Source organism: Pungitius pungitius, chromosome 8 (genome assembly GCF_949316345.1).
Source record: "Pungitius pungitius chromosome 8, fPunPun2.1, whole genome shotgun sequence".
NCBI classification, from domain to species: Eukaryota; Metazoa; Chordata; class Actinopteri; order Perciformes; family Gasterosteidae; genus Pungitius; species Pungitius pungitius.
Window position 1 is genome coordinate 2304161 of NC_084907.1, and position 19064 is coordinate 2323224.

At 47.1% G+C, this 19064-nt stretch overlaps 1 protein-coding gene across 2 annotated transcripts in view; it reads right to left on the reverse strand.

The window, feature by feature from the left end:
• igsf21a (immunoglobin superfamily, member 21a) overlaps positions 1–16013 on the reverse strand; it is a 107819-nt gene extending 91806 nt beyond the window's left edge. Inside the window, exon 1 of one of the 2 annotated variants that reach the window (XM_037489945.2) lies at positions 15614–16013. In XM_037489945.2, the coding sequence (XP_037345842.1) occupies positions 15614–15752 (139 nt within the window). In that variant the 5' untranslated portion in view covers positions 15753–16013. The remainder of the gene's footprint in view (positions 1–15613) is intronic. The other variant, XM_037489946.2, reaches the window with a different exon arrangement.
• Between the last annotated feature and the right edge of the window lie 3051 nt (positions 16014–19064).

Consider the following 19064-nt stretch of genomic DNA (forward strand, 5'->3'; position numbering starts at 1 on the left):
GAATGTTTTCCTCATATTTAAAAAGCACGCTGCTCGCGTTGGACATGTGTGATTCTTTCCCAACACATCTGGCTAATGGGACAGATGTGTTGACACAGTGTGCCATGGCTTCCCCAGTCTGCCTACTGTCACATCACATCACATGCCGTGGCCTTTGCTAGAGCAAATTCTGATAATATATAAATGACACCTGATTGGCTGAGATTGTGTTGTGTTGATGATCGTTGATTCACAACTTTGCTCAGAAATGAGAAGCGCTTGATTTCGTGTCCGTCGGCGCGCCGCGGGATGTTTATAAAATATACGGTTTGCGTACCGCGGAGAAAAAGGTAAATAGCAGGCAATGATCTACAAAAACACAATTATTTGCATGTGCTTTGGAATCAGGCTCCTCCGCCTCGTCTTTAATCAAGCGTTTAATCAATTCGCCCCAAACAGCTGTGTGCGGAAAACCCCGTATTTCGCTCTCACCGACCTTCCAGATGACGACAAACCTGCAACAGGTCGCAACATTCATTAACACGTCGAGCGGCAATACACTTGATTTAACACAGTCCCGTTGTGGCCTTCGTGTACATCAGCTCCCCCATTGTGCTACACGGGTACTTTTGTGTTGTTAACTAATCTGCAATGGGGGGGGTCGTGTTTCCTCTCCACCCCTCCCCCTCCCCGGCAGCCTGGTTACGATGGCTGACGACTGCCCCACAGACGAACTCCGCTGCCACGTGCCGATGCCAAGTGCCAATGTCACGTGGCAGCGCCGATGTCACGCACCGATGGTTGGGAAAAGTTCTCCTGTGAATCTCTATTGATTACCAATTGCTGACTCTTAGCTGCGGAGCACTTAGCAATTGGTTTGTTTTGTCTTGAGTGCTGTTCAAGCAGAAACACACGCGGTGATAGGGGAGCGATTTAGGGAGACGGGCAACAAAGCGCCGCATCGCTCCGAGTGACACGTGCCCCGTCCAGCGCCTCGCGCCGCGATCGTCCTAAAGAATACCAAGCAGGGAGAATGTGCTCTGAATTCACGGGAGCACGACAACCTGTTTGTCAGATGAAAACCACTTGTGCGGCACCGACTTGGACGCCATTCGATGAGACAACTTCTCTAAGAGAAAGAGGTCCTCGCCAAGGAGACTAACTAGCAACAATGAAAACCACTTAGACTGAGAAAGATTCCAAAGAATGGTGCTTATTTAGTGTCCTTTAAACGGGGCTGTAGGTCTGATGTAGGTGGTGTTAAAGTAGCAAGCGGTCCTCAGTGGCTGGACTGCGAGTGCACCTTCTGCGTGGCGTGAGGAAGCCTTCACCCCTGAATAGCAAACAGCCTCGTTCACCTGACTTGGTGCATCACAGCGATGTCCGGGCAGAGTCCTTGGAACGCGGCGTTGAACGAGCTAACGCGCGCGGAGCCGAATAAAAGCCCAAAGAAGTCAAGCGAACGCCGCTATCTCGTCGTGTTGTGGAAACCTAACCGTAATGTTCTGTTCTACTCTCCTTAACGGGGCCTTTCATCTGCATGCCTTCGGTTTGGCAGCCTCGCACTGAACAAACTACTTTGTGGCTCGCGTCGCGCCGAGCGGAGTGTGTGAGCGGCTTCAGAGGAGAGCGAGATGAAAGAGCAGAGGCTTTTTGGGCTAATTATTTCTGCGCACTTGATAAGGATAACTCGCCGTGACCGCGGGGTTAGCTCCAAAAGTCTGCGTGTGCGACAGCGATGCGAGCGGCGGCGGCTTGATTCCAGACGGATCCCGAAGCAGGTGCCAGATCAAGAGAGGCCGCAGATTGGTGTTCATTAATCGTGAGGAGCCAGGTTCCCTTCACACGTCGTCACTCTCGATTGGTGGTTGCCTCTCATAATACTACAGGTAAAATCTATAAAATGAATGTGTTTCTCTGTAAACTTGTTAAGGAAAATTCCCGTAAATTGATGTTTTGTTGCAATGAACTAATTTTAAGTTTTTTTTACTGTGTACCTGTGAGCAGAGGAGCGCTGATGGAGCTCATGGGTGAAGCACGCGGCAGGCGCACCCGTCACCACCAAGGAGAACCGGAGATGAAAGGCCATACTGTACATCGTTCGTGGTGTTTGTGCTGACATTCAGTGTAAAATTAACATCTAATGTACCAAGACAGCGGCTAATTAGGCAAAAAGACTTGCTTCGGGGCACACTGAGGCAGAGCTCTGACAGGCAGCGGTGGAATCCACCAACAGCGGCCCGAAAAACTCCGTTTAGATACTAAAAATGGAAAATTCTCATGAATGGAGTAACGAGCTACGCAGACACTTTAAAACGCTGCACATCTCGGGCCTCTGTTGCACATAAAATGAATGCAGTGGGAGTTACCGCACAATGTAGGAAAGGAAAAAAGAAACGGAATGAAGGACCTAGTTTTAAAGATACTCCAGAGGCTTTTTTGGGGGGGGGGGGGCAGCATCGGTACAGCGGCTGTGACTCAAGGAATCACAAGATAACAATACACACTTATAACGTAGGGAAGAGATGTTGAACTGTTTTCTATTAAATAGATCCCATGAAAACATGATATATTATTTTTGGCCCATGTGTGTTTTCCGATGCCCTCATATCCAAGAAGCTCTTTGATTATTAACTGATCCTTAAGGGATTCACAATGTTAGTAAAAAAACAACTGAGTGTTTTGGCTAAAACAAAATCAAAAGAGTTCAAACTAAACACAAGTTGATTTAAGCTTTTTCACAAACTGATTCAGTCTTTCCTCCTCAGGGGGGGACATCCTCATTATACTGTGAATAACGAGATGACGTTCGATGAATATCAATCAAGAACTAAATAAACTACATAGAACATATGATATTATATTCCTCAGAAGACTGTAAGCCGCACAACATACATCTTCCAAGGCATATTGCAATATCAAAGGATCAATTTAAGAAATGTGACATTTTGAGTTGTTTCTCCTTTCATTCCTCTGCTAAGAAGCATTCAAAAAGAAAAACAATTATGCATGAGCTTCCTTTCTTTAATGTTTCTCATGTAACGGACGAGTGTAGGAACATATTTTTTTCGGAGGTTGTAAGTATTTCTGAGGACCAACGATGTGCACGTTTCAGGACCCCCTGGTCCTCTCTTTAACATTTTATTAAATTATTAATGGAAGCTTTCTGCAATACACTCCAATACTTCTGTTCATTCAGCAGTGGCCTTTGCTTCAATTTGTTGAATCTACATTTGATTAGTTCTCCAGCTATTTGCTATAACTATTTCCATATAATGAATAAATGAATTGAATGAAAATCTTTATTTAAAAAGAGGCAAATATGCAGACGGAGCTGTTAATGGGTCATTACTGAAACATTATCACACATTGTATTTACTTGCATCTAATTTCACAATATTGGTTTTGCAAAATGATGGTGTGCTGTTTTTTGAGTGAATAAGCGCTCAATCACCTCACTGACGGTTGAGATGAAGTCACTCCCTTTGCGACTCTCGTCATAATCACACCCACTCATTTTTTTCTCATCTCATCACTTTATGTCCTCGACAACCTCTCATTTTTTAATCCACTGTAGGATTTGACCTTCTTTACTGGGCTGTGAATGCGTACTGTGGTCACGTGGTGTAATCCTGTCCCCATGCACCGCTTTCTGATTCCCTTTTATACTGAAGCGTTACGCTGCAATACCTTCAATATTCAACTTCATTACGCAAGGTAAACACATCAGCATTGACCAGTGCAATGTGTCCCTTAGATGGTGAAACAAATTCACTTTAACAGTGGGACAGCTTGAGATAAAACCTTTTGAAGGTATTTAACAAAAGTAATTATAATTATTGCACTTAATGTAGTCTATGTAACTAATTAATTTGTCTTGCATGTACAGTACCTTCATTTATTAAAGGTTCATGCAAACATTGGATCCATAGTATTTCATGTTTATTTCTATCATGCAAAATCCTTTTATAAAACAACGAATTATGATAAAGGGATTTGCAATTTACTCTCCATTTTAACGAAGCCTCACAAGTAAACATGCTGGTAAGAAGAGTACAAACTCAAATTAGAATTACTGCTGAAGTGCATGTAACTTAACTTGACTCAAGGAAACGTAATTGCATCTCCCGTTCTCCACATTGGTTGAGAAATGACATTTGAAGAGGACAGCGTTCGTCAAGCACTACTTGAATCATAATTTAAACAGAACATGGACAGAAACGGGGGTTTAACCTTCAGTGTTAAGTTAAATCGGATCAATGTCAGTAATAAACAATCCTATCTGACCATCGACGGCCAAATGAAAAAGAAGAAAAAAGATGAATTTGCTTGCATGCAATGGAGTCAAACTGAGATCTGTGGCTAAGTAGCTGGCTGTAAATGCGCATATGTTGACGTTGACGTGATTCACGCCACGTGCTGCAGGTGAAGCAGCAGGCGGCCTCCAGTCCTCCTTCACTGCCTCAAACTCTGCGTGATTCACTCGATTACTTCAATAAGGGATTTTCTCCAGGTGTTTCCTGCTGCTTTTCGCCGTGAATCTCGGTGTGTCTTTTTCAAAACTGTGCGATTGAAAAATAGCGCCGGGAGGTGGAGGTGAAGTTGACCCGAACAGGTGGTGCTCGAAACCTCCAGCGAGCATCCGGAGTTATTCTAACGATCCGCCCCGCCAGCGCGTTGTGAATAAAAGAATAACAGTGGGTTTTTTCAGACGGATTTGGTCCCCGGCTTAATGGAGTATAATCCCTACGTCAGCTGATGTCTTTCCTCATGGGTGGGGCTTAAATGATGGAATTAGTTTCAGCCGCTGTGTGGCTGCAGATGGAGCGGTTGGAATAGCAGGAATCATGACCATCGCAGACGTATAACTGACAGGAGTCATTTCTGAATGTGGTCCCTTCAGGAGAATGGCTGAAGGGGGGTGGGATGGAGGGACAGAAGAGAGAAACAAACACACGGGAAGATTCTGTTTTCTGGAGGGGAGGGGGGGGGGAGCAGATTAGTCCATTTCACACTGTGCTGTTATTCGAATAAGAATTATCCCAATTTCATAGGATCCAGCTCGTCAGAAGTAGGTTATTCACACGGGGGAAAAAAAGACACACGTTGGAAAAGTGTCCCCCACGATGGTCATTGTCATCCAAAGCATTGACCTTCACCCCCTCCCTTAAACCAAATGACAGGGAGAGTGGCAGCGCAACGCTACAAGCCGCCAGTGACTCATGCGCAGCGCGTACGGCTCCAAAAAATAAAGAACTAAAACCGCAACACGGGGCTGCTTTAAATTACATAACATGGGTTTTGTTCTTGTGGCATCAGATGTCCGACATCTGAGAACATTCCACTGAATTTCAATGAAGTCAAAGTGAACGCGTCTCGCTTTAGCCCCGCTACAGTGCAAACGCGCAGGCTGGTGCATTCGTATTCATTAGATTTGCATAGAAAAAAAAGGGAGGGGGGGGGATTAGATAAAATGCCAGAGAAAACAGATAGTACACTCTATTGAATCTCAAATGTGACGGCATCCTGGCGTTCCTTTTCACCCCCCCCCCCCCCCCGGAGGTCTCACTCGGCTGCAGGATGCGGCCCGCTGCTCAGTCGTCTGTGACGAGGACTAATGGGAGCTTTCTCTCACATTCAACTCCCCCCCCCCCTTGGAAGAGGCAGCGGCGGCGCGAGGAAACCGAGCAGCCGAGTGGGTGCGTAAATCAAACCGCCGAAATGACAGGAAGGCAATTCAATTCAACCTCGCTGACGGTTCTTTTGCCAAAACAGGTGCAGACCCGACGTTCTGATTCACGCGCCCGAGACGTTGCGCAGGCCTGACGAGTGGAAAACGAGGAGGGGGGGGGGGGCGTGGAAGCTGGGGGATCAGAAGGAGTGCCGCTCGGATCCCAAACACTTTCAGACAATTAGGTGTCTCCGGGGAGATGCTCTGCTATTTCCAACCGTGGTCTCAAAATCGCGTTGTTTTGGGGCACCGTTTTATTTCACCCCCGAAGCGTTAAGGATAAAAAAAAGGATAAAAAGAGAACTTTTGGTTGTAAAAAAGTCTCAACTTCTGGGTCACTGGGACTTTAACAACCTAATGCATTTCTCAAAGTGATAATGTCATTAAAGCAGCTGTTCAGCCAAAGTAGGCAGGGCAGACTTTTTATAGAGAGTGGTCTTAGTTCACATGAAAACTTGGACCAGTTGAGAGAAATGGAAGTGACCTCCAATGTGGTTTCTGTAAATGTAGTTTATATTTATAGACCTGCTGAAAAGGAAAGGAAAAGTAAATAAAAAGGCCCCAGTCCTCGTGCTCTTTGGGGATAAAAAAACTCAAAACACTTGCCATGAAGCGATTCACTAAATGAATTATAATGTCTAAAATTGAAAATGAATTAAATATCTGTTGGTAGGAAAATATATGTGGGTCACTGTGTTTTAACGATAATTGGACATCTGTCCGATAAACCATTTGAGGATTATTAAGACGTGATGAATGAACACAGATGGAACTGCTGAGACGCTGAAGCTACCCTCGCTCTGAGGCCATTGAGGCGGTCGAAACACACCGCCCATACCGCTGCGAAACGTTCGCCATGAAGTGACGACGCAACCTAGTTGCTCTTGACATGTTCCAGGGAATTTAATTCGAGCCCCTTTTTTTTTTTTTCCCCATCACCCTTCAACCCCCGTGGTCCAGCATCTACTCAAACGCCTCCGTCTTGCCTTTGTGGTGCAGGGCAACACGAGCTGGATGTGTTTGGGTTCACAATTCGTGAGCTCCGGCGCCGGGTTGAAAAGCGCCGCAGCAGATGGTCTCCACATCTCTGCCCCACACTAGAACAAGCACAGCCAAACCTGATTTGATTGTAATTTTCTCCGACGGAGCAACAGATCTCGACAAGACCTCGTACCAGCGGCTGCTTGTGGCTAAAACATAAGGAGAAGCATGTTCTCTAACAGAGACGCAGCCGGACAGGTTTGCTCCTCCACCTTTGACATACTGGAGTGAAAAGGGGGGGGAGAGAGAGAGAGAGAGAGAATGGAGGCCCGCCTCGCACGGCGAGATAACGGCGTTGAGGTTAAGCAAACAGCTTGGAACTTCATGCTGGCGCGACGCCTCGGGTAGATTGCGTTTTAAAAGATAACAGAATCCCAGAATGAAACCACTTTTAGGAAACTCTCCGTTCCTCCGGGCCCCAACAAACAAAAACCAGGGCAACCAACGGCGAGGAGCAGCAGCTCCCTGACAATATCTTTGTTTTCTTCCCCCCCCCCCCCGAGCAGGAAAAGCCACGTGTGAGCCCCATCGTGACGTAAGGCGTCCGATGCACGCTGTGGTCCGTGTGCAGAGGCAGGTTCTGTGACCCAGCGTACGGCGCGCGGGTCACGTGACTCGGATGTTTCCACACGAGTGACACGGAGGCTCGCGTGTCCCGAGGCTCGTAGGGAGTAAATAATCTGGATGCGCGTATAGCCCACATAGCGCCGCCCCCACCTCATTGAGTGCATCAATGTGCAGATTAGAGATTCCCCCCCCCCCCCCCCCTGTCTGTTTTTCACGTCTAAACCTCAGGAACTCGGGAGTCAAACCAAAACGGTTGCCCTGACGATGAATGTCATATAATCATCAAATAATTAATCAGACATCTTTCAACTGTAATCATTCCACGTTGTATACTTTTCACCTGCAGTTTAATGTATTTCACTGCTAATAACAGTTACGCTGACCCCCCCCCCCCCCCCTCCATGTTTCTTTAGAACATAAAACCACAAGGACGGCTACGGGGTTTTATTTATTCAAGCTGAGATCACAGTGACAGTGTTGAAGAATTCCACTTGCGCGGGTTCTTTAAAAAAAAAAAAAATCGCTCATCGCTAGCAGAAAATAAAGCCACCTGCGGAGAATGAGGATGTCTGTGTATGAGGAATCGTCTGTGCACAGCAGAAAATACTCCTGGGAGCTTAAGCCCCCCCCCGTGATGAACTATGAATGCAGAGATAAGTGTCGTGTACAGTACGTCGGCACTTCTCAAAGTCTTCAACGCGGGGACTAATGTTGGGACACAGAGACGCAGCCATGTTTGAACACGATAAGAACATTCACGTTGGCGTGGGGGGGGGAAAAGCCGGGGGGGGGGAAATAAACCAAAGCTGCTGACGAAGCTTGTCAAGAAGTCGCCGCCTATCCTGGCTGCTAATTTGAGGGAGACGGTTGCGGCACACTCCCAGTGCAGATCACGAACCGGAGCGTCGCACCTCGCCCTCCTTCTGAGACCTCGCTGAGCAGAGCTTCTCTTGCTCATATCTTTGGAAACCACCGGCTGCTTTAAACTCCCACGCAAGCCAAAGACATCCAGCCAGCCAGCCAGCATGCATCAGCGTACGAGGGACTTCAGAGGGGTGGGGGGGGGGCAGGGAGGGAATTCACTGTGCCGTTTGAACCTCGTAGCCCCGAGCCTGTAGCTGTCGTCCCGCAATCACAGCCTTTGCCGTTGGATCGTTAATGCGTGCGTTAACGTAAAATGTCGTTTGTATGCGGATGACAGCATTGTGTGCAGGTCTGGTACAAGCGGCTCTTCAGAGGACTCTTAGAGGCTGGAACGCGCTTCTGCGTCAATTCATGATTTTTAAAAGGCTTGCGCGTGTTGCAAAGCAATTCACCTCCAGAACACTAGGTGGAGTAACGTTTTTTTGACCCCGTAAATCGTCGCTGCTGCTTTTCATCGCATTTCTTTTTTCGCGGACACATTTGTCCCGTATTTTACTCCACAACTCTGTTCTCCCTTTCGAACCGGCAAACCTACGTCCACTATGAGGACGCCATCGTTGCGTCCTTACAGTCCGCTAATGACGGGTTGTATCGGTGGTCATATTTACAGATTTCTTCTGACAAAAACTCTTCAAACTGATTCATTCTCTCGTAAGAAATCTGTTTTATTAATGGCGGATATATGCTATGGAACCGGAAATGTGAGCCAGTTAGCAGACCAATCACAGCCTTGGGGGCTGCGTGAGCTCGCGAAGCTTTTGACGATAGTCTGGAAAAATGGGTCGACGCACGCCAGCACGCAAGGGGGGGCGAAAAGGCAGCAAGGGGCGTATGCGTCTGCGTGTATAAACTAGGTGTCAGGGAGGCTAGGGCCACAAGGACCTGGAATCAAAAGCAGACTCGACGCACGGTAGTTAGGAGCAATTCTTGTATTTAATCCAGACAGAGGTTCGGTACACGGGTAATCAGACAGAGGAGGCAGATAAATCCAAGTCGGCAGGCAAAGGTTTGCGGCTGGACAGAAAAGGTTCGAAACACGGGAAGGCACACTGGAGGAGATCGCTGGTAAGCTCATGGGAGACAAGAGACAAACTGGCACAGAACAATTCGCCGGCAAGGGCTAAATACACAGGGGAACGAGACACAGGTGTAAACAATAAGGGTGGGGCTTGTAATCACGGGGGCGGCGGCACACAGGTAGGCGGTGTCTGAAACGAGAGGCAAGGGTGATTGACAGAAGACGCACAGAAAATCACTTTGTGACCAAAATCCCCGGTCTGGGTGTTACAGTAGGGTTTAGCGGTGCGTGTCGGGTTGTTCCTGAAGATCTTAAGGTTATTGAATGAGTCTCAAATTATCTCGGAAATCTATTTATTCATATCGGGAATCTAGAGGTGACTCCCACCCCTGAACAAGAAGACAAATATGCACATTATTTATTATTTTATCCTATTTTTGTTAAACTGTCATGATAAGCATATGATTTCTTTTGTTAAACTTTGTTCATTCTAATCAGTTCAACTTTGAACGCGGGCGGACATTTCATTTTCACGGATTCATGGTTCATCCCCAAACATAACGCCCCCCGGAGAAAAGGCTGTTGCTGAAAAGGAGACATTAAAAATTGGAGCACTGCTGCAGAACAAAAATTCTGCTATTTCAGCCACATCTGCAAAAGGAAGTGTGTATTTTCCCTCATCCCCTCCCCCTTCCCTCGTACCACTTTCCAGGCAAGTGGCTGTTTTGGTCGCAGCAGGGGAGGACAGATTTGTCATGGTGGTTACAGATGTGTTGCATTGTTTGCATTGTGGAATACGTACCCGCTGAGATCCCCCCCACCCCCCCCCGGGCCCGAGGCTACCAGGCAGCAAACCGTACTGAATGCAAACTCCAAAGAAGAAGAAGCCAGCTGTTAATAAATTATGCAAATGAAATTCCTATAACTGGTTTACAGCAGACGCCACACTTGACAAATCCAGAATGTCAAAGAGATGATTTGGTTTCACCCATTTACCTGAAAAGATAGTTGGCGTGTATGCTAATGCTGGGAATATGTCACCCTCTCACATGTGGCTTATCGCCGTCTCAGACAGTTCTGGGTTTCACGCAATTGGGATGGATGTCTTTGAAGAAACCAAAAGCCGGAATGTCTTTCAGGACCAACACCCACGCCTTCAATGTGGAAAGCGAATGCATGCATGCATGGGAGAGAGGTGTGAAATGGTGTCAGACCTGCTGTTTGGGAAATTTGTAGAACAAGTGCCTGACTTTTGGTAAATAATAGCAGAACGAGTTCAATTAGCACGACAGGATTATTATGAAACAGAATAATCGGCACTACTACCAATAAATATGTCTCCTTTCTCTGTTCTAAGAAACACTTAAACCACCGGGGAGTTTACATTAACTGGTCCTATTATCAGCAGCAACTAGCTAAGCCCACATTAAAAATAAATGTCTTACAGCAGATATGCAGAACTGTGGGTTGTGAACACGGTGCAGTGTTGGGGCCCCAAGGGGACAGGAACGGTAACGTGGACATAACGTTGATTTCATTAAACACTCGTCTTCTACTTTGTGCCACGTTAACCGGGGAAAAGACAAGATGGTTTATTAGTCAAACACGTGGAGTAGTGGAAGACATTTAGTTGCATCATTATCCGTTCATCTGGGGTATATCTGTGTTTTGCCTTTGGAATTTAGATGAAGTCCTTTTCCGAGGGGAAGGGCTCGGGGAAAACTGAATTTCATTCATTTGGAGAAGGAAAGGCTGCTCTATCCCTGCATGAATGCAGTCGGGTTGTTGGAATCGGGCTTCCTCGCCCCCCCCCCTCTGATCGAACAGCGCAGGTGAGGGAGGGAGGGAGTCTAACTATGTCCCCTTAAGCCACATCCCCTTTTGAGAAATCCAATCCAATCAAGTCATCCGTCTCATGAACGCGTTTCACATTGCGGAAGCCAAAGATGCTCTATTCCTTGTTACAGTAAAAACTCTTTGATTAAATCATCAGATAATGAACTACAAACATTCATCAATGGCGTCCTGAAGGGATTAAATGACACCACAAGGACCTTTTTGAATTCATTTTTCAGTAACGAGCTATTCCGTTTTTGGGCACGGGGGTCTACGTGCACAGGGCTGGCCGACGCCATTCAACAAAAGCCGTTTCAAGTTTTAATATGGCTCTTTCATCAGACTAAATGGGATTTTTGAGTTACAAAAGATCCAGGCTGAAAGGTGAGCATAACAAATTACACTTTAATTGAAGGTGATCATTGAAAGAGACCATTTGTAGTTATACACCTGTGGTCACTGCCGTAAAGGAATGGTCCCATATATTCTTTCTTATTCCGCGAAGCTATTACACACAGGTGACCTTTGTGTGCCATTGAGGCCCCTAACTCCAGCACCTTGTACTCTAAACTAGTGTGAAAGGTCAATCAGGGACTTTATGTTGCAGTTCATTGGGTCCAAATAAGCGGGACTCATTTTTTCTTGATTAAGGGAAAGAAATGAAGGTTGTATGTTTCTACAAAATCCCAAACTCAATAGAAAAGATAAAGAGTTTTAAGACAAACGAGATCCTCTCCACTGGAGGACATGGTGATATAAGAAGTGTGCTGTCGCAACAGGGGGGGGGAAACAACTTTTACCGTGATCTTGAGAGTAGTATACTATATTAGCACATATGTGTGAGGTGGTCCTTACAAAAAAAGTACATGCAGTTAAATGCATTTTTTCTTTGTGAGAAGAAAACAACGGTGACAACGACTGAACAGACAAATCGCAGCGGCGCAAAAAACAATGCGGAGTGCTTCTAATCTGAGCATAATCATTTTATGTAACTGCTGAAAGCTGCAGGGCTCGTGCGAGGCCCGGTGGGTCGTTAGACAGATAGCGGCATGATTCCCACTTCCTGTGAGTGAAGACCAGCCGCCGCGGTGGCAGCAATGAGCGGCGCCGCGGGTCAGGTGCCGCCGGCATCCAGGGCCAAAGGGTTCTGTGAGGAAGTCGCCATCGAGGCGATGAATCGTCAGGCGGACCAGAAGGGTTTAATAATGCAAAGGCATAAAGGCCACGGTGGGTCTCCGTCAGGCATGTTGTGTTATTATTGATTATTGGCCCACCCACTAGCTTTTAAATCATGTATGTTCCCTTTGTCTGCATTCTAACAGTGTCTGTTTAAGGGGCCTTTCCATCATGCTCGGAATCTCTTTGACCTTTTGACCCAGCGAACATGGACGTGGTTCATTTTGCTCCTTTTCCTTTCAGACCAAAATCTATTGGTCTCAAATCACAGGAGCCCGCGGTCCCGTCCGCTGGGCTCCTCCACCGCAGTCCTCACAGGTTCACATCGGACATTTGCATAAAAGATGTATTTTCATGACTTCACCACTAATTGGGAAAAGATCAAAACAAGATGTATCAATTAGAGCTCCTCAGGGAAGACTAGAAAAACGATGTAAGTTGTCACTTTCCATAAGAGCAAACAGGAAAAAAACATTACCTTCAGTAAGAATTATGTAGGACATCTCTAGTATTACCGAGTAAAACGATCAACAGATTGTTGTGAAAAGAGGAATGAGATGCCGCTTTGGGGATATATTTCTATTGGGTTAGACTGATCTGAGAGAATGGTCCCTTTTACCAGAGAGAAAGATTCAGTTCTGAACACTTATCTGCATTTCTTAATCTCTTTGAGGGATATCTGATGCCCTGCGTAGCAAGTCTAAATTACATTGTGATACAGAGAGCAATACACTACCACCTTGTGCCAATTTATTACAATGGATTCTTTATTTTCTTTCTCGGTAGACGGTGGAGGGGAAGTCCGCAGGGACGAAACAAAAACCCATCAAAGCTGCCGAAACAACACTTAAAACATACCCTCGCATCCAGGAGAAAAGGCCCATCCCCTCCAACCGGAGCCCGGAAGAACTCAACTATTTCATCCCAATTCAATTCTAGGGTGTTATTCATTTCTCCCCAACGAGAAGTCATGAATCAAACTGAACTGTAAAGTCTCGTGATTAGCATCAGAAACACACACACATGTTTTGGGGACTTTTTTGTGTCAAGTTAAGCAGTCAAGTCTTCATAATATTAAGATGACGGTGATCTGATGCATATATTATAATAGTTTATAGTCAGCATGCAATGTCAAAAGATCAGTTGTCGGTTTGACTTTATGTGCCGGAATGTTTCTCAGAGCTAACAGCTTTGTTCTAGTAACTGCGAAGCATTTTTTTTCTCCTTTTTGTAAGCTAGAAACAGGAAATAATGAAGCCATTTGTTGGCGTTAGAGGTGCAGATAGTCAGATGTGCCTCTGCTCATAATGAGGAACGACGAGGGTCCACGGTCTGCTCTTTTAACTCTTGGCGTCAAAGCCGATGAGAGTAAGTTGTGAAACAAGATGTCGGAGTGTTCTGCCCCTGCAATGTGAGATGTTCCTGAACGCGTCGAGTGAAAAGTCATCGTGGCGGATCCGGGCCCGAGCGCTGTTCTGCTCGCTGTGATGGGAATGGATTTCCACGTGGAGCCTTGACCTCCAGAGAAGGCACCCTCGTGAGATCAATCCTCTGCGCCGGCGTCACGGAGGTCAATCGGGTGCACCGGAGGCTTGTGGCGCGGCTACGTCCCGCGAATGCGGTCGGGGAGACGCGCCCGGGGGCCCCGAAGGGAGATGCAAACGTGTGATTTGAGCCGCGTGGGAACCGAGCCCGAGTCCATATGACACCTCAGGGCCGGCCGAAACTGGAGCCGCAAGTCGACTCGGTATCAAAGAGGCCGATTGAAAAATGGGATCCTGAACGTTTTTTTTTAAAACACTGCTGAAAGGAAAGCAGCCATCTGGGAAAATAATAAAATGGAAAGAATTTCAAGAGAAAGATGACAGTGGAATCCTGACCAGCCCCCCCCCCCCCCCCTTTGGGGGACAACATCTATCGTAAGAATAGAGACACATTCATCTTGTTAAAAACGCACAAGGAAAATGTAAACTTGAATCTAAACCACTTAAAGGGGGGGTGGGTGTAGAAAGTCACTACAACTCACGTCCTGATTCTGCCTTTCACTGTTTGTTTACAAGCCAATCGATGTTAACGATTGCACGGCCACTCATCCAACCGAAGAAAATCTAACATACCATAATAACAATAGTAGTGATAATAATGGCAGTCCTAAATGCACGACATGAGGCCTGTGAGTGCGGCTCAGCATCTTCTGAAGAGAGAAAAAAAAAACAGGAGGAATTTAAGCACTTCACATTATTTTAAGCCCAACATGGCGTAACGATTTTCTATGTGGGTCAGCAAAGGTCAAAACCACTTGAGAACAACCAAATCCTGGGCTACCGGCGGCGCGTGCTGCTCTGAGGTGAACTCTCTTCTGAAGAGTCTTTGGAAGCCCCACACGAGGTCTGACCGTGAGCCCTGTCTCCATGTTGCTCGTGTCCGCGCAGTGCGCGCCCACAACGCATCACGAAATCCACCGTGTAGAGAAACAAAACGGCACTGTTCCCAGTAGCAAAGAGGTCCTGCAGGAGGAGGACAGGTGACATCTGAGAAGAACCGACTGCCTCGCTGTCCGTTCTGTATGTTTCGACGCTACCGGCGTCCCTCAAACTGCAGTAAAACATCTCAGTCCTTCTCCGAAAATTAAAGAGCCAGCCCTGTAGAGCACGCTTCGGCTTTTATTTCAAATGCTAATGTTCCGTGAGGGATGGTCAATGCGTGCTATTTGGGTTTTTTTTTTTTCATCCCCTCGCATCTAAACGCGTCGACAGAGGACAGCGCGCGCGCAGCAGCAGCAGCAGCAGCGCGTCTGTGGCTGAAAACTGAAAAACACATATCTGCATATAGAAAAAAAAAACCGCACTTCAATATTATTCAAGGCAACAACTTTAATATCTGTTGAGCCCGCGCTTGGCTGGCGCGTTGTGGCGCGCGCAACCACACGGCAACCGGACCGCCGGGCGTTGCGCTCCGGCGCGGCTCGGGTCGCTCCGGAGCCTCCGAAGTAAGGCGCCGTCACGCACGCCCGTGAGAGTCAATGCAGATGAATTAACACTTAATACACAACTAGGCCTCCCGCTAAGCCTCCCCGTGCACCGACTGCGCGTCGCGCAGCCTGCGCTAAATGCGACCATCATTCACGCCCCCCCCCCCTCTCCTCTCCTCTCCTCTACTGCTTGGCACGGAAAGTTGGCGTGAGGGAAAGCGCGGCGCGGATCGCCCAACATCCGGCCGTCCTGTTAATAAGCAGCGAGCACCCCGCTGTCACACGCACACACACACGCACACACACACACTCAACTCACTGACACAGTGCGCGGAAAGGAAAGGATGTGACGGCGAAGGGTCGGACTCACCGACGGCTAGATCCAGCAGGTCTGCGCACAGGAGCAGGCACAGCGAGAACACGGTCATCTTTCCCTTGTTTTGCAATAAATCCCAAACTCCATTTGCGTTTACATGCTCTCCGGGTCTCGGCCGTGTAATCCCCACCATTCCAGAGGTATGCGATTGAAGGGCGCCCCCGAACTACTCATGATGCAGCTCAAGTCCTGAGTGTGGAAATCGGAGAAGTTGGCGACGAATAAAACGTTGAGAGCGGCGGGAACGCGGCATCGGATCGGCGGGGACGAAGAGGAGCGCGTCTCGCTGCGGCGGCGGAACGAGCGGAGTGTTATTTTCTCCCTCCCGGTTTAAACAATGGGGAGCAGAGCTGAGAGAGGCTGTCTCTCTCTCTCTCTCTCTCGCTCTCTCTCCCCCTCTCACTCTCTCCTCCCGCCCTTCCTGATCACTCGCTCTTTTATTTCACACAATTTTCCTTAATCCGACCCTGGATTCAGACCACTCTAATTCTGTCCATTAAGCCGATTGGTTTTTGTAGGATTTTTTTTTTTTAAAGATCCATATGCTCTGGTGTGTATGGAAAGTTTCGCTAAAATCTCAAATAATCAAATTTGCTCTGCACTCCGTTTCATATTTAGTCAAATGTATTGAGCTGTGCCGTGGGAAGCTGCGTAATGGACACGATCAGACTCATTGGAGTCTTTCATTTGTCTCATTAGGGATCATCTATCATGCACCGTGGCAAAATTTGGTTTCAGGTGTCGTGGCGAGATTTCACCTGAGATGAGGGGACCAAATTCGCTTTGGCAGACTGATATATTCTTACATGTTCCAGAGTGGCTGCAGCGCTATATTTTCACACTTTAATGTCGCTCAAATCAGAAAGACTTGGATTAAATGTTAATCGCATTCAGAATGATCCTCGCATGTATTCTTCAAAATCATGACATTTTCCAGAAATCCCAATTAGAGATGAACCGGTTTTTATTAGCATTTGATTAGTAGACGTGGACTTGAATGAAAGGGAGTCAAAAAGTTGTACTTCCTGTCACTGCAGTCAGCTATAAAATCATGAGAAGTCCTCAGCAGTTATGGGGCCACGAGTATTGTCAAGACTCCTCTAACTTTGACAGGTGCCTCCGGCGCTGACATTCTAATCAGCATCACCCTAACAAGGTGGCTCCGAAATGATGTTTGCAGCACTATGAGCCTTTTGTGAAATAGTCCTCGGGGGGGTTTCTCTTTCAAAGTCTGGGCTATGAGTTATTCCGGAAGACAGCCACCAGCATGCCAAATCCATTCCCCCACAACAACAAAAAAAATAAATGCCAGTTCAGTTCAGTTGAATAAAGCCGTTGGTTTTCATCTTTTCAGCAGAGCTGACTCGGTATATTCTCCGTATTCTTGTGTTGATCTGAGCAGCAGTGACCCACAAGACCTTCTCCTCCACAGAAGCCTTTGGAAAGGAAAGCGCATTCTTTGGTCCATACGCTGGTTATTTAGACCTCGACCTCCTGTGTGAAAACCCCATCTCCCCCAAAAATAGCTAGTTCAACAGCTAAAAAACTCCCCCCACCAAATTGTTAAAAGGTATAAAAGTCTTCTCAGCTTCCGTGGTTGGGGTCAGCGGTACTGATGCACCAGCACACATCTCTAGAGGGCAGTGTCATCAACCATTCATTGGCTGCGCGGCTGAGCATGCCGCCGCCCACTTGGGCGTCCAAACCCGGCGACAAAGAGGGAAGTTTCCCTTACTTTGGGAGGCCTTAATCTTCGCGTGAGGGCGTGATGACCGAAGGTGGGGAGGGGGAAACCCTTCCTTCCCCTGTGACCGGTAATCGATAACTTACTTGTTCCTCGGGGGGGGGGTGAATTCCAATCAGCGCGCGCATCCGTTTTGCCCAGCAGCCCCTCGTCTAATTGCTTGTTTTTGGATGTAAATAGAGTTCACGCGAGGTTCAGAGAGCCCAAAGGAGGCACTTAAATCCCAAATGCAGAGGGCCGGGGACACGACCGCTGGCTGCGTTTGACCTGATAACATGGAAGACGCAGGCTAAAAGAATAGCTTTTCGGCGAGTGAATGCGCCGCACGCTCCGTTCCACGACGAGCCTTCGGAGAGCAGATCTGGAGACAACGTTCATGGATGAATGCACACTCAAAACACACCCAGATCTGTCATTGATTCCACCTCAGCTCATATGTTTTCATACAGATTTTAGATCCTTGCCCTTCCCTCCCAATCCGCCCCTCACCTGCAGTGGCCCCTCACTATTTAGGTCCACTGGCCTGCACTGTGCAGCCTCGTTCTACTTCCTGCACCCGACCCCGTTCTGACCTTGGATTTCCTTCCTGCAACCTCCTGGATTTGTTTGCCTTGTGCGACTGATCTACTGGTTTTCACCCTGCCTGAATACTGAGAAAATAACTATATTCCAAATCATGTATTTAAGAAACTATATGTGCATACATGTTTCACAATCACATGTACTGAAATCTTTTTAATCCAATAGCAGGTCCAAGCACCTCGGTGTTTCGGCCAGATGAACGAAAAAGTGTAAAATGGACATTCAAATAGTTTGAGGCAACCTACACATGGTCTCAGAAATGTGAGCTGCTCACGGCTATTCTCTCCCTGCATCACAACCTGATCCCTGGAGGGGATCAGGCACCAGGGAGCACCCCCCCCCCCCCCCCCACCCTCGGTTTGGGCTGTGTCTGCGAATTTAGGTTTGATTCACCTTTTCATAGCGAATCATCCAGAGTGCAAAGATACAGTCGAGCCCAGGCATTTTCTACCCAAAAGCATCAAGTGCTCTTTTTGAGATGGGGACCGAAAAAGAGAGCAGCCGATGCCGCATTTCACTCCACTCAACGGGCGAGAAGGAATTTTCTAAGTTGCCTTCGACTTGTGAAAAGACTTCATCCTCGACGTGTTTGAAGGTTATTTCGGGATGCTCCTGCAAGGTGGGTTTTCTTGTGAATCATTTGACCGCCCGGGTCGCTCCTGCCAGAAATTGCGAATGTACCACCAGTTTGTCTCGTCTGTAACGAAATCGGTGTTTGAAACAGCGAATCCTGCTTTTATTTCTTCATTGTTTGCATCGGGTTGCTCCAGAGCTCTAAGTCCTTAACGTGAATTTGCTGAAAGGAGGCAGGAGGAGGCCTGGCTGATCTCTTTGGTAAAGCTGTTGTTTAAAACTACACAGTGTTCCTCACCATAACTTTATAGTTAGACACACACTATTACATATACATGCTTCCATTCTATTTGTTAGTTATGTATCACAGGCGTGTTTCCTGCATACGTGTGGATCTGTGGGTCAAACAAACACCAACATATTTTAATGCAAACCACAATGTTCATATTTACACTTCAACAGATCACATGATCTCATTTTGTGATTGTGAGTATAATGCGTGAACGAAAACATGTTTTCCTCTAAGCTTAATCGACGTGCAGTTTA